Source organism: Onychostoma macrolepis, chromosome 10, assembly GCF_012432095.1.
Source record: "Onychostoma macrolepis isolate SWU-2019 chromosome 10, ASM1243209v1, whole genome shotgun sequence".
NCBI lineage: Eukaryota > Metazoa > Chordata > Actinopteri > Cypriniformes > Cyprinidae > Onychostoma > Onychostoma macrolepis.
In genome coordinates this window covers 20251985-20269163 of record NC_081164.1, presented here as the reverse complement: position 1 = coordinate 20269163, position 17179 = coordinate 20251985, and the positions used below count along the sequence as shown (strand labels likewise).

General features: G+C 35.0%; 1 protein-coding gene across 4 annotated transcripts in view; it reads right to left on the bottom strand.

Moving 5' to 3' along the window:
• The window catches only part of gramd1ba (GRAM domain containing 1Ba), a 68511-nt gene extending 55644 nt beyond the window's left edge, over positions 1 to 12867 (bottom strand). The window contains exon 1 of one of the 4 annotated variants that reach the window (XM_058789168.1): positions 12413 to 12867. In XM_058789168.1, the coding sequence (XP_058645151.1) occupies positions 12413 to 12549 (137 nt within the window). In that variant the 5' untranslated portion in view covers positions 12550 to 12867. Of the gene's footprint in view, positions 1 to 3595; positions 3729 to 12412 lie in introns of those variants that run through there. The other 3 variants (XM_058789163.1, XM_058789177.1, XM_058789176.1) reach the window with 3 other exon arrangements.
• Positions 12868 to 17179: the final 4312 nt, after the last annotated feature.

Sequence of the window (17179 nt, the reverse complement as noted above, 5' to 3'; positions counted from 1 at the left end):
TGAAAAATAGGAAGCAAATGGCGATTATCTAAAATGACAGATTTTCTCTAATACATTTATATAAACTTCAACCTAAAAAAAAAATGTCCATTCTATCTATCAACTAGCCTACCCACTTATATAAATTCTACAGCTGCAAATACATCCATGCACATCCTGATCCTAATTGCTGATGACAAGCTCAACAAACTTAAACAAACTTTTTGTGGGGACAGACTGAGTTTTTGCCTCTTTGCAACCAAGCTCTGTCCAATCTACTCAATGCAATGTTACCATGACAACAGTTCTCAAAGTCTGATGTGATGTTTTGGGAACTTAAAAAAAGGAAACTTTGGGAGTCTCCAACCATATGGACGAATAACACATTAGAAGGGGAATGTGTTAGCATGAATCTAAAAGTGTCCCGGCATGAGCTGCAAAAGAGCAATGGTCTGCAATGCAATTCTTTGTTTAGTATTTGACAAGCCAACCTTGCATTTACAAAACAAAGCAGCCTCGCTCTGGAATACATGATTGCTGGGAGCTGAAGTGTATTTGATAGACAGCGCTTACTGAATACGTTTGTCAATTCTGAGTCACGCTTGAAAAGACCAGGCTCACTTTAGAAAGCCGCTAGTTGGTAAAATGCTGAAGCATTTAATCATTTACTTTTAATTAAAATATCCAACTACAATGCAAAAATCATCAGAAATGCCATTTGTTTGATGTCATTTTATAAATGAGCTAACCCTGAGCACTTAACAGCAACAGCATTGTGAAAAATCAGTGTTAATTTAACACAAAGCACATCATAGGCAAGAAGAGAATGTAAAAAATATTGTCAGCGTGAGTAGCGAAATATAATTCAACCGTTACAGGTGTATGATTTTAAAATGTTATGAAACAGTCCCCCTGTAGAGAAATCCAGGTGTATTCAGCACTAGACGGAATATAAGCAAGACAAGTCATTGACTGCACAATAGCACTATTTTTAACAGTTTTTACCCATAAAATGAAATGCAGCGGGGGTCAAAACAACACTGGACAAAATGGAGAGGGGAAAAAATTGTTATATAGAAACAAGAAAGTCATACAGGTTTGAAACAACATGAAGGTGAGTAAATGATAACAGAATTTAAAATTTTGTGTGAATCTTTTAAAAATAAGTAAAAAAAAATAAATTAACCCTATAGACATTTAAAGAAATGTGTCGGGTTCAATACAAGCTAAGGTCTTCTGAACTGCCCCTACAAAAAGAGTCTGCACAGAAAGTCTATGGGAAAAGGCCAAAATAAAATAAATATTAAAATACACACCATTTAGGCACTAATAGCCAAAAAGTCACAAGACTGTATGTGTTAAGATGAGGTTGGTGTGATAGAATTGCTTACCAATGTTGTCTGCAAACTTATATCCATTTAACTTCTGTTAGAACTATTTAAAGCCTGTAAAGTTTTGTGCAATTTGCACAAGGATACCATAAAAGTGTTTAATGTACAGGAACGTTACGCAAAGAGAAATCATGTCAGAAATGCATAACTACACATTCATATGACTAGAATAGTCTCACCAATTAAAGAATCATTTAGACAAATTTAGCTCAAATAACCTGAACTATTAATATGTGTATTTATTTATCATTGAAAAATGTAAACTATATTATCGCCCAGCAATATATTAAAAGTTGGATATATAGTACATTCTACTTTAACAACATTGTATACTCATGTGAAGCAATTTATAGCAAATCTCAGCTGTGCGGTTGTTTAAATCATAGCAAAAATGTAAACTCTATTGTCACACAGCTACATTAAATGAAGCTTTGTCCACATATACTGCCGTTTAAAAGTTTGGGATCAGTAAGATTTGTAATGTTTTTTAAACACGTTTCATATGCTCAACAAGGCTGTATCTATTTGATCAAAAATACAAATAATGATTATGTTGTGAAATATTATATTAATATACTTTAAAATGTAATTTATTTCTGTAATGCAAAGCTGAATTTTCAGCATCATTACTCCAGTCTTCAGTGTCACATGATCCTTCAGAAATCATTCTAATATGCTGATTTCTATTAATGTTGAAAACAGTTGCTTAATATTTTTGGGGGACCTGTGATACTTTTTCAGGATTTTTTGATAAATAGAAAGTTAAAGAGAACAGTGTTTATTCCTTCTCTTCCTTTCTTTGTTTGTTTGTTTCTTTCTTTTTAAAATAAATTAATACTTTTATTCAGCAAGATTGTGTTAAATGGATAAAAAGTGATAAAAAGGATTTCTATTTTGAATAAATGCTGTCCTTTTTAACTTTTTATTGATCAAAGAAAAATGTATCACAGGTTCCAAAAAATATTAAGCAGCACAAAATATATCAACATATAAGAATGATTTCTGAAGTATCGTGTGACACTGAAGACTGCAGCAATGGCTGATAAAATTTCAGCAATGCATCACAGAAATAAATTATATTTTACAGTATATTAAAATAGGAAACCAATATTAGAAATTGCAATAAAATGTCACAATATTACTGTTTTTTGATCAAAAAAATACAGCCTCGAGATAAGAGCATAAGAGACTCCATTAAAAAGTCATATATACTATATACTATATATATATATATATATATATATATATATATATATGCTTGTATCTTTGTACAATGTTAACTATATTATCCGCCATATCTTATCTGCTAAGACATGAAGATATTAAGATATTCTAAACATTAATGTCATGATTTTTTGTAAAGCTGATTTAAAATAATGTATACTGTAAAAAGCACTGTATGAATAAACATTACTGCGCATTTAAAAGCCCTCCAGAAGGCCCTTCTGTTGAATGTCACATCACCAGACTTCCATCATTGAAAACATCCTTTGTGTAAACAAAACGATAACGATTTGAAAAGGCATTATCAAAATGATAAGCAATGTCAGAGGTGCAGTGATATCTATCTCAGGTCAACTCATCTGCATGGACGCAGGACCGTCCCTGTCTCCGACAGCTGGGCAGCCGAGACATGGACACAATGACCTCAGCGGGAGGCCACAGACATTAGCCCTGCATTTCAGGGACAGAAACATGTGATCTCATGAATATGGAAGAAGAAGCTGCCAGAGGGTTTGAAATGTGTTTGCCCAGCATGATGCTGAATAACACAGTCTCAAAAGGCTGAAGAGAGACGGAGAGAGAGGTAACGAGCCAAACAATAAAGTCCATCAGAACAATACGATGCTTTTTAGGGATACAAGACTTCACAGGGCATCGGACGGATTCTTGACACTGTCTGGAAAAAAAAAGAGGATAACATCCTCTTCCTCCTCAGGCAGTTGAACTAACATGTTCCATTCCTGAGCCAGCAGAGGATGGTTCAAAACAAGCACTTCATTAAAGATGTGCATGAATTTTTAAGTGCTATAGACAGATTGCACTCCAGAGCAGTGGAGGAATTCACTCTGAAGTCATGCTCCATCAACACACACACACACAGAAGTGAAAGTGAACTGGAGTCCCACAGCGACATGCATGTCAACACCAACCCTAAGATTCATTTACATGCATACAGTAACCTGGACATGCACAGCATTTGGATAAAAAGGCTTTACTGTTACCTGACCACAACCGCATGAAACAACACGTCAACGTGTGCGCCAACAGCCTCCACTTTTCTCTGCGCACAACTGAGAGGTCGCCGTCAAACTGCATTAAGCCCACACGGAAAGAAACGGTGCAGCACTTATTCACGAGACACTGAGCACACGTCACACTGCTGCCCAGTCAGCGCAGCAATCTCTCCCCTTCTCTCTCTCTCTCTTGCTCTCCCTCTCCAGGTGTTCTGTTCTCCTTACGTTACTTCTCTCATAAACACACTTAAACCTGCTGGGCTCTGTCTCTCGTTTATGGTTGCACAGCTGCCACTCAGGAAGTTCACAGACATTTAGAACACGCACAAAATGTATTTTATTTTATTATTATTATTATTTTATTTATTTTAGTTTTTGAGTAAGAAAAAAATCATACACTGAAGACAACTTGTCATTTATTTTGAAAAATTTAACTTTTTTTCTTAAGTAACTGACAATTTGATTTTTTTCTTGTGTTTGGAATAAACCTAATAAATATTTGTGAGTTTTATGTTTTAAACAATTTGCCAATAAATACAAATAAATTAATAAAATGAATAAAAATTAAATGTTAGTAAATAAAATATTGATATATTAAACATATTAAATAATTACATTATGTAAATTGTTAAAATTAAGATATAATAAAAATATTTGAAAATATATATTTATTACATATATTTATTACATATATATTTATTTTAATATATATAACTAATAATATTTATATATTAGAGAAATATTATTATTCTAATAATATTATGCACTGTTTTTCACATCTTGTTGTAAAGGTCCACTCAGTAATAACTATTAATATGTATATATTAGAGTAATAATATTATTATAATAATATAATGCCCTTGTTGTAATTTTATTGCTGCCAGTCCTATGTATAAATGTTGAATTTATGCTGTCCTCTGCTGATTTTTTATGTGTAACTCTTGAACATTTAATTATTTTTAATTCTGGAATTTAAAAAAAGTAGATATTTTAAAAATACTGTTTATTTAAATGAAGTTTGTGTGCTGTTTTTCGAGAGAGAGTCAAGATCTAAACCATCAAAGACAGAAATCTCTCATAAATGAATTCACTTAACAGAGGCATTGACTCCAGAATCCCAAACCGAATCCAAAAGTCTTCACACAGCTCTAAATCGTCCTCACCAGTTTGGTTGGAATTGGTTCATTCTGTGATGTGGGTAGACTGACTCTTCAGGGTGAGACAGAAATATGTTGGCACAATTTAAAAGAGTTTCAAGTATCTGGGGATTCGACTGACATATTCAATCGAGCCCTTTTAAAATGTACTGAGCAGAAACACGTGCACACACACACACACACACAATACACATAATCTGAAGCGTCTGAAGTAACATTAGGATGCAGATCACAACATCAGTGTTGAAAATAAAGACATGAGCATCTCTGAGAAATTCCTTGAAAATCCCCCAGCTCCCAACGGGACTAAAGACCCAGAAAGGATCTCAAACACACAGCAAGCCCTTTTAAGATTTAGTTCACCCGTCATTCACTGCTCCTCATGTTGACTTGCTTTCTTCCATGGAATACAAAAAGGAGATGTCTAGTAGATTGCTCAGCATATTTTTTCTACACAATTCACTGGAATGTGGATTAGCACTATCAAGCTCCAAAAATGACTGACGGAGGAACAGATAGTTTTCATTGTAGGCTACATTGAATTCCTATTCATGCCACAGTATATTATGTCTTCTCTTACAGCTACAGATGGTGAGTTAGAGGTTTACAGTGAGCGTGACTTTATATTGAGGACCACCAAGAGAGGATTGTGTGCGTGCTAAAAATAGCAGTCTGTTGTTGTACACTCTCAGAAACTGAAACCCTCTATTGCTTTATTTAAGAGCATTTCTCTATCGAAAGGAACATGTCCTGATATTAAGAAGATGCTCTGATGTTCACACGTTGACTCTGAAGGCCAGGATCTCCCCAGTGAACTCAAAACTGGTGTCACAGTCACAAGAGTCACATTTACTGTAGAAAGCGCTCAGAGAAGGATTAGGTTTATTTTTGCCTCCAACCAAGAGTTTCTCTTCAGATGTTGCTGAAGCTTGTAGATATTTCCATTGTGTAAATAAGGGAAGTGTAACTGACTTCAGGCTCTACGGTTCAACCTTATTTCCAGCATTAGCATATTATGGTAAACAGAAGCCCACACAACGTTCCTTCTGCAGCTCAGAGGCGGACAAACCTGCCTCTGCCTTCACTTCTGCCAAAAAAAAACTACTGTTGGCAGGTAATTAAAGTGGCATTTATTATGCACAAAGAAAAGAAGCCCATTAAAAGAGCTTCACTGAGGGTGGATATTTCTCTCTCTGTCTCTCTGATCGAGACAAAATAACCTGTTCCTGGTGGCTTTTACCTACAAGTACAAAATCCCACAGCGCCCCAATAAAGATGAAAGCATAGTGTAGGAACAATGCAATCTCAATCTGTTTCTCTCAAATTAAGAAAGTTTCTCTTAACTGTCTAAAGGTCATGAATATTTAATGAGGCAATTACCGTATTACTTCCAATAACATTCGAGCACTGCACTGTTTCACTAAGAATACCTTTGGTGCCACAATTCGAGGTTCTTAACAGCACCAACAATCCACTTACGTGTTAAAGTGTTAAAAAGGACATATAAATCCTAATTCTAAAAAAAAAAAATAATAATAAAAGCACTATTGTTCAAAAGTTTGTGGTCGAAAATGTTTCTGAAAGATGTCTCCTCCACCCACCAAAGCAACATTTATTTGATCAAAAATACAGTAAAAACAGTTATACTGTGAAATATTATTACAAATATTTAATATATTTTTAAATGTATATTATAAAGCATGACTAATGTTTTTGTTTAACGTGTTCAAATATTTAACGCAATTAACATTTATTCGTTACAGTATATGAGCACAATATTTAGTACAAGTTGCAAAAAAGAGAATATAAATGTGCCATATTAATATACGATTAATCGTGATCAGTTACAGATAAATGTGCGATTAATACGCTATTTTATAATCGATTGACAACACTGTTGTCTTATTATTTCTTGTATGATTCTTTTTTAACAACTATTGTTAAAAATTTTTGATATATTTTTGTTTCTAATTTTTTAATGAATAGAAATGTCAAACGTACAGCATTTATTTGAAATAGACATCTTTTATAACATTATAAATGTTGTTTACTGTCACGTTTGATCAATCCCTTTCTAAAAAAAAATATATATATTTATTTTTAAAAATCTTATGGACCCCAAACTTACTGCGGTACCTTATTCTGTTCTCTATGGTTCCACGGTCCAGAGGATAGTTCAAAGTTTTCCAGCTCCGAGCAGCTACAGGAACTCGACGTCTTAAACGGGATTGGATCAGACAGCATAATCTTATACAGTATCCCTCATGGGGTGATGTGTCTAAAGCTTCCGCCACCTTAAAATGCTGTGAAATTGAAATGTGAAATTCATAGTCAGCCACGGCGTTAAGCTTAATGCATGAGATAGCGTTTGCCTTTGGGGCCCGTGGCACATTCATGAACTGAAAAAGGGAAAATGACACATAACAGCGTGACCACTTTCAGCCCAACTTAGAAATGACACCATCAGTGAAGCTTAAAAAAGCATCAGCTTTAACTCTGAGAGCAATGATTAAAAACATTACATTGTTTTATATATTTTTCAAAACCGCCAGAAGTGGATTCAAAGGAAACATTAGTGCATCTCCGCGCTAGTCTCAGCCTCGAGGGCCGTTCACAATGACGGCGGTTAAATCGATAGAGGTCGTACAGTCACGGTACTGTGGGCTGCTAGCAGGCGTTTACACTCGCCTGAGCTTCACTCCCAATGATAGCTGTGCACCACATTGCTGTGCATTTGCGTAACACATCAGATTGACAGCTGTCACTGAAAAATACTACTTTTTTTCCATAAGATTCTGTTAAATAGCTCAAGTACAATTATGCAGCCTATTCATAATTTTGCTGCTCTCTAAAGATGACGCATTATGAACATATAAAACACTTTTTGTGCTATGCAAAACACCAAAGGCCAAGATAACTTGGGAGTGTGTGGGTCGTCCAGCTGTGTTCAAATAACACTGGATGAATGTGTGGGAACTTACACAACATCATGAGTAACAACACCATCCTATGGACAGAAGAAAGGCTCTGCCTAAAAAAATCCACTCATCTTTGTATTTATTATATTGATGTGGCATACACCCACACTGCATTGTTTATTGTTTTTGTTTTTTTTACCAATGACCTAATTCAGTTTCATTCTTTCTGAGTCACTGGCCTGATTCACCATGATGAAAATGACACATGCATGCAAAAACACATTATTTTCTGCCTCTGGCCCTCCTTTTATTTCTCTTTACACCCATATGGATGTATTTATCCAGTAAAAATTAAAATTTCAATGTTATTATGGAATAAATGTAATTATTGTATATTAACATACCTCTAAAGGTGTTGATATGACTGTCAATCAAGATAAGTATTAAGTATTAAGTAACTATGTATAAGTGCTGCCCTCTGGTGTCCCTTAATGAAATCTACTTTTAGCCTATATACTGTAAATGAGCTAATCAAGAGACTGAATTTCCTCCTTTTGCACAAAGTTTTATATTTTATGTAGGCTGACATTAACTTATTAGACAGACACAAAATAATAAAAACCTAAACACAGTGGGGTCCAAAAATGGGGTCCTAAAATGAAATTAAAAGACACTATAAAACTATCTCTCTGTATACTTTATTCATTATACTGTATATTATGACATCATTTTTCAAAAACCCAAAATTGTATATGTGTGTGTGTAAAATATTTTCATAACCTCACCTAAAGTTAATATTTTAAAACACTAACAATTTATACACTAATAATTTGTAATCTTTAGCAAATCTCAAAATAAATATCCATTCATACTGCTAGTAAATTTTTATGTTTTAAATAATTAATTTCAGGTGAGGTAGTGACTACTCTAAATGTTAATATAGGGCAAAAGAGCATGTGCAACTAAAAATTGCAAAAATAACACATAACAAAAATCCTACATCCCTAAATGAGATATTTGCATTTCTAGATAACTAATCAAATAATCGTAACCAAGCGCTATCAGTTGATCAGTGAAGCATTCGTGAGTAATGTGAGGCTGCTGTCCATGGTGCTGATCTGTCTGTTATTATCTATGTGTTATTTGGAATGCTGAAGGTCCCTGGGAGAGGTGGGCTTCTCAAGGCTCTCTGCTGAATCTGACTCACAAAAACTCATCAAGGACACATTTCTGTGAGTCTGAGCAGCTCTTAAGGACAACCGGCATGACTTGCAAAACAATGACTTCAAATCATATTCATCATTTTTGCCTTGAAACAGACCAGTCAGTCCTCTGCAAAAAGGAAGCCACTAAATTATGACAAGCACACAGAGGAACAGAGTTCTAGAAAAAAACAGCACAACTCTTTTCCTGCTCTTGTCTGATGTTTCAACTAAAAAGGACTAAAAGATTCCAGAAAGACTCGTTATCTCTTTACTGCCTAATGCACAAACTGCAAAATATGATATTGCTCCAAACCACAGCCAGAATATGTCGTCACCCATGTCTAATTCAGGCAGGACTGTGTTGGGTGTCTCATAGAGGTCACAGGTAATGGACTAACAATCAATAACGTGCATAAAACTGTAATGGGCCGCAATGTGCAATGGGTAAAGCTAGCCAGAATGGGCCTCAGGAAATAACGATCATAACGATTTGATTTCAATGTGTGTATGGCATCTTTTTACAGTTTGGTCATAAAGTTTTAAAATACTCTGATTTTGCTGAGCAGCTTCTACAAAGGATAAAGGGTGCTATGGTACTCTGGGTGGTTGCTAGGTGGTTTCATAATGGCAAAGGCAAGAGAGAACAAAAAACACAAGTCTAATGTGTTATTATGAAAACCACCAAAAAAATTTAATTGTGTAATAAAGCCTAAAATAGAAACACATGTCACATTGTGTTATACAATGTTCCAATTGTGAGACATGAAGCTGCAATTTCACAATTAAAGATATGTTTTTGCATTTTCCCGAAAATGCTAGTTCAATTTTATCACATTGGACTAAGACCTACTGAATTTGATTACACAGGGTATAACTTCCAAACCAACTTTTTGATAATTTTAGTACTTTCGGGGGATTTTTTCCACCTTGTTACACTTCCCAGCTTACAAAAAAATTGCTTATACATTTCTTGTTATGCTATTTTATTACCAAATATTGGATTCGATCTTTTCATCAACTTGTTTTCTTTCCATTTCTTTCAATTCTCTCAAAATACTGAGGCGAATAGGCTCAGATCATTGAGGTCTATGATGAATCTTTTCCAAAAAGAAATACAAAACCATGTGCTAAGTGAAAAAATAAAAATAAAAAGAGTTGACAAAAAGACTGAATCCAAGGTTTGGCGATAATACAACATAATAAGACATAGTAAGACATTTACTAGCAATTTTTAAAAGGCTAGTGATTTTTGACCAGGAACTCCAAACTAGGTTAATAATTTTCAGCACAACACAAAAAGTTGCAAATAACTGTTTTATTCTCAGCGGGAAACATCCCTTTCATAATTAACACTTCTCTTTAATACGCCACACAAAGTGAGCCATCTTTGTGCTCATACTATATCAACATGCTCACCAATCAAGAACGAGATGGATGGATCAAGTGCCTGAAATGTATCTGTACAAGTCAAGTTCCATCCTTTAGAAAGCCTTGTCATGATGTGTCAGCCTTGGGATTCTCTGGAGAGAAGCCAAGGAAACGTCTTCTACAGGAGCAGATATAACGTCACGCTTTAACCAAAGCATGCTGTCCTTGAGTTCCTGGCAATCTGAATGAGAAGGTTACAAGAACAAATGAGCTGGGTAAAACTACAGGCTATTTCCCAGTAAATTAATCATTTGATTTAGCAACATCTGACCAATGATGACTTCAATTATTTGGTATACTGTGCGGTTTTGTTCGGTATATGAACGTGGGTAATCAAGCTAATAAAAGAGTTGATGTCTGCTACTCCAGCTGCCTCTTTTATTGCAGTACTACAGAGCCAGCAGCGTGTATAAGATTTGTAGGCCACGATATTATAGTACAAGGACAAAAATGTGTTACTAAACCATCTGACTTCCACTCTACATGCTCTGATAACAAATCCAATCACTCTCAGGATATAGTGAAAACCAGCACAATTTTTAAACATATAGGGTACAACAAAGAAAAAAAGCCCTTATGCAATGGATTTGTCACAAAGGATGCACATGTTTAGAAGCTTTGAAATATACAGTGAATAAAATAATGTATTTAAATAAAATCTTGATATATCAAAACTATTTAATATGGTGTCAAATTGTCAAAAGAATAATCATTACAATATATGCTCATTAATATTTAAATAAATAATCTAAATATATTCATTTACATATCAAAATACATAAACAGGTGTTGTATATTCCTATGTTATATGCATATTAAATGCAAGCAAAGTGTCTACTTCAATGTTTCAAATAACTTTTGTGAAAATTAAATGTCAAAATATAGGTGAAATAATGTTCCATCATCATTCAGCGTAACAGATATATGTATGTAAAAATTAAACATACTTATTCTGACCTATACTTTTTAAAATATATAAAAGTTATCATACTACATGTTATTACATTTTAAATGGTTAAAAACTTCTTGCTGATGAATGGGTTAAACTGATTTGAAGGATAGTGGCAAAAATTAGTAAAGATTTAAAATTACAATTATTGACATTTTAGTGTGTGCCTTCTGTAAATCATGGTAAAAAAAAAAAGAAAAAAAAAAGAACGATAGTCAGAAAAAAAAGAATTAAAATAACAAGGACACATTCTAATGTATGGGGGGGGGGGTGAAGGTTAAGAGGCCTTCAGGACCACCACAGCATCCACCATGCGAACCCACAAACTCGTAGTGAAGGTCAGATGGACTGATTTCAGACAAATCTGATATCTACATCTGCCTCTGAAAACACTGCAGCTCTCGCTCCCTCTGCAGTGTCCTCTAAATACACCGGCTCAATGGTTAATCAATCCCTACATGCTGCCTGTCTCTGTGCTTGGAATCGAGACCAACACATAGTTTCACATGTTCCCTTTGGCTGTAAACCTCCAAATCGGTTCCATGGCCAGCCACCGCACTGAGAGGTCATCGCTGATCCCAAACTAGGCTGAAAAATATGAGCTTAGCACATGTTTATTTACAGATCTACTAAAAGCATTTAATTAAATATTCCGCTAATGAGGTTTTGGAAGTCCTCTTGAGCATTTGCTGTAATTGCTCGCAATCTAATTTCAGCAGATTGCTTCTGCTCTTCTGCAAGCACAGAATGTTTGGACACCCCGCAGATTTAATAAAGCTGCAGAGATTGAAATGACTTCAAAGAAGAAAAAAAAAATCAATTTAGAAGCTTTACTCTTATTCTGCTTTTCTATTTTTTGGAGCGTTCAGAAATGTAATGTGATGCTTGAAAGGGAAATAAATGGAGGATGAGTGAAATGGATGGCTTGTTTAATGGGTCTAGTAATTTAGTAGATAAACGTCCAGATGCCAGCATGATTGACACTTGTCAAAATGACTGGCGTTTGTCTAAAGCAAGACCTGTGCCAACTTCACCACAGCTGTTTAGCTGTTCCTGACTGTATCATCAAAATCAGCCTTAATCCGACAGAACTCATTAGATACTGGATATCTGGAACACTGCACTGAATTAGAAACAGTGTGTCTTACCTCTGATGTTTCCTCGAGCTGAACGGGGAGAAGGTTTTGCTCCGCCGGGTGGAGATGCTCCTGGACGGGCTGCTGTCCTCCGTCGCCTCCTCCACGTTTAGCTGCGGTATGATCTGACCACCAACTGTACAAGCCATTTTCCTCGACTGCTCGTGTAAAGCGCATCTAAAGTTCGCCTCAGGACGAAATGAGGACGGGAGGTGCTGTTTGCGGTTCTGGACATGGGCTGGACTGCAGGGGCTGGGAAACTGGCGAACTGATTCGAATGATTTGTGATTTCAAGAAGTGACACTTCGTTTAATCCTGCGAAATCATAATGAATTATATAGGCTACATCCGCGCGTCTTGATGAAAGAGTTCTGTGTGATACCAGCAGGATAATCCTAAATGTATTACTTTATTCCATACACTCAACATTAATTTTGTCCCACAAGTCTCACAAGGAATCGTTCATGTGATTCGGATCTTTTTAGTGAATCTGTTCAACCGGTTCATATAACCGTTCTGAAGGATTCATTTAAGAATCCAAATAGGTTTAGCGGTTCTCGAGTCTGATTCGTTGAACCAAATCCTATCGATGAACCGAGCGTCTCTTTCGGACATGTTTGATTGGTAATAATCCGAGAACTGTTAAGTAAGCATATGAGACATATATTTTTTTGTAAATAAAAATTAAAATAAAATGTATGAAAAAAAAAAAAAAAAATTTTAATTAAAAAAAAAAAGTTTTTTGTAAATAAAATATTTATTATCATCATCATCATCATCATCATCATTATTATTAAAATAAAGGTTTTGAGCTCAACTTGTGTTCTTTTTCAGTCAAGAAATGAAAATGTGTAAATTAATTTTATCATTGTTCTGATACTGTATAATGAATCGTGGCTGCAACAACAGACAGGCTATGTACACATGGAATTACAGTATAATATTCACTTAAACATAAGAATTGTTTATTTAGTTCATGTAATATTCCACGCGATCACGTGCTGACGTAAATCACAACTGACTTCTGAACCGGTTCTTTGAGTGAATCTTTTGAACTGTTTAAAACGGGTCGGACTTCCAACTTTGTCCAGCAAGAATCCACAGCGACTTAAAGACAAAAAAATATGTCTGTTTGGTAGCTTCGCAAGGTTTAGCTGTGTCTTTGAAAAATGTGTTCAGTTACTTGCCCTATAGCTATATACTTTTTTGAAGGGAATTCTATAGGCTGGTGTTTGGGAGAAGGACATTTTTATAAATGGTCAAAAATATTTGTAGTTCAGAATGAGTCGTCAATATTTTGAGCCACTTCCCATAAGATAGTGACTGAAAATTGTTGTCTTCTAAAGACTGAATTTGTTAGTACTGCACTAGAGCCACAAAACTCTTACGTCACTCTTCGTGAACCGAATACAAACCCTGCTTAAAAAAAAAAAAAATTCTAAAGATTTCTACTACAAATACCATTACTAACCTTACAATCCATCAACTTTTAACCATTAAAACCATTTAAAAAAATTATTTTCAGCAGAGAAAGCACAAAAATGGCTATATATAGACTGTTACACTAGACATAAATGCTCTTTCCTTCCCACATGCTTATGTTTTATTTATTCCCCATATTTTATAGGCCTACTGTTGTTTTTTTTAATACAAGTGCAGGTAAATGCACACTGTGGCCAGTAGAGGGCACAATTGCACTAACTGTAATCAAGCATCCTAAAACTCTTTTCGAGATCATCTTATTGTTACGAGTGAGGAGGAAGGCGGAAAGCGGATTTTAGATATTTCAAAACATCGATTGAAAAAAAAATGAATTATATTTTTGTATAGGAGATTTGGGTCAGCAGCGTGAGGTGTTCACAGGCTCTGACTGTGTTAATGATTTGTCAGACTGCATACTGATGAATATGCCTGAATCACAATGAGACTGAGAGAACAATTACACCACAATGGAGGGATTAAGGGATGAATAATTAACTTCCTTTCTTCTTCTCTCTCTTTTTTTTTTTTTTTTTAGCGCATAAGACACTCCAGAAACTTGATCCAAACTAAATCGACTCTCATCTTCGAGCAGGAACACTTGGCTGCCACAGAATTTTTTTTTTTTTTCTCCAGACATAAATGTCTTTAAATTTTGGATTTTGATCCCTCCACAAAGTCAAAAGGTAGCTTAACTACTTTTGAGAATGGAAACGCCGGAAACGTCTGTGCGATGAACAGAAAATGACACCATTTTCATTGGCTTGCCACTGAATGCTTTATTACAAACCAAAAGAAAATCATTAAGATACTGTACAAATATACATTTGTAATGAAGAAAGGAAATATGTACAATGTCTTTTGTCATCAAATAATAGCCAGTAATGTTACAAAAAAAAAAGAAAACCAGAGCAACAGAGGGAAATGGCTCATGGTTTCCTTACTCATGCAGTCAAAACACCAGACTGACCAGACAAAACTACTGTATAGAGAGCACGGCTGTAGAAGTGCAAAGAATGAGTTCATTCAATGTTTATTCTGTATAAATACAAAAAGTATTTACATTAGTAACATTTTGACCAAAACCCTTTAATAATGCGATTCTTAGTATATAATGTACTGATATTAGCACTGCGTCAAAATATTCATCTTTCTCTAGCTATCGGTGTCATGCAGGTCCATTGTTTAGATGCACATTCTCTCAAGCAATTGTATGCAGGGTGTTTAACATTAGAGCTCAGCATTCAAACTGTTCAGCTGTGACTGACTGAACACAAACTCAACTGAACCATGCGTCTCAGTACATATCAACAGCAGACTCAGCCGTACAGCAGGAACAGCGGGTTGCGATGAAGTACTTTGACTAATATTACTTCATTTTCTCAATTTCCCTGCGCATGGAAAAAGACTTCAAAGCCGGGCAATCGACCGGGCTGTGGGTTGAAGCTAAATCAATGGAACCGGGTGCACATTCTGTGTTCTTTAGCATTGGCCTTAAGAGTTGTGAAGGATTGGATTTAGATAAATAAGGTCAGACTTTGGTTCCTTTACCTCTTCCAGCATTGACATCTAAGTCTTGTTCCACGCAGAGACGCTAATTCCCTGGTTATCCGGCAAGAAGACATTGTTTTGTCCTTAAGGGTGACCTGTCACTTTGAATTTTTTCTGACATCTTGTTCGTGCATCTAATTCATTTCTGAAGACGTAAATAACAAGAATGTCTCTTTAAGGGGAGGAATCCACGTTATGGTCCCCTGCTGTTCACTAATGTGGACTCAAAAAGCAAATTTTTCCAGCTGGGTCTGGGTATGAATGCCTCTCTGAGCATTAGAATTCATCAAACATTGAAATCTAAGAGGGAAAACAACTGAAAAATAGAGACAATATATTTGCAATGGCATTAGAGTAACCCGAATATAACTAGAATACAAAAAAGATTAATGTATATAAAAATCTGCACTCAAGAATTTAAAGCTTCTAACCTACTGCAGTTACAATAATGTGTTTTTGCTAAAACAGCAAAAATTCAAATTAATCTTAAAACTTAATTGTTGAAATGAGGAAAAAAAACACAAAATATTCAGCTATACAATAACAAACACATTCAAAGCTCATTTGCAGGCCCAGACAAAATTTGCAGACTTTTGTTTTCACATTTTTTGAATAAAATGATATACAATGTCTTAAAGTGAGCAAAAAGTACTACATTCTTATTGGTAGCGGAAAGCATTAACAAATTAACCGTAATGTTTAATAAACAAACACAAAAAAATGAAGGGTTATGTAGAGCAGTGGCCTCAGCAAACTTCCAAAGTGGCCACAGGATGACTTAAAATTATTTGATTATACTTAAGTTGTAAAAAAACAAAACAAAAACAACAACAACAATTAAAATAAACTTAATAAAAAAAAAAATTAATAAAAAAAAAATCAGGGCTGTAAACTGTTTTCCCCCCTCTAATTAACTATTGTTTTTATTGAAGAACATATTTGAACTTTGGATCTTCTGGAATCGCAATAACAAAATTAATTTAATATAACAACACTCCCAGTTTATGCTTATAAAAGTTTTAAAACAAAAAGTGTTGTCGTAATTTCAGCTAACAGAAACCCAGCTAACACAACAATTTCAAAGAACATTTTGCTGATGTTCCAAGTTGTTATTTCTGAATGTTCTCTGAACAATGTTGTCATAATGTTTTTATCGCTACAGGAACGCCCTTTCACAATTTTGTATCACTCCGCTTGCTCTAGCCGGGTCTATCGATGTTTTGTCTATCTAGTGTCATGGCGGACGACCAAATCCACTATAATTTAAAAATAATACCGTTTTGTGTCACGGAATGCAGTTTTAAGGATTTTTTAGGCGAGAATGTACTTGCTTGGACTTAAAATATGCGGTTTGTTAATAAAGATAAGGTCTATTTGAAAATTTGCTTCAACGTTTTCGGAGACAGGATCTCCAGCGGTTCAGCGCTCATTACACCCGCAGAGAGCGCCTCATCACGGCCAGATCTTCTGGAATTTACCGCTGGCTCTGATGTCTCTATAGTGGATAAACACGAGATATAAATTCATGTTGGGTAAATCTGACGGCGTCTTTGGTCTCATTAAACTATTATTTGTTCCAGAGAAAATAGTTTTGGTAAAAGTTTATCTTGTTTATGTAAATTCAATGCTGTATCGCGATGCCTTTGCTTACGGTTGACTGAATTGCCTAGCAACTTTTATGATGGCTGTTGTTCTTGTTTATTAAATATGGTTATTCAATTATTAGTATTTTATATAAATAATAATAGT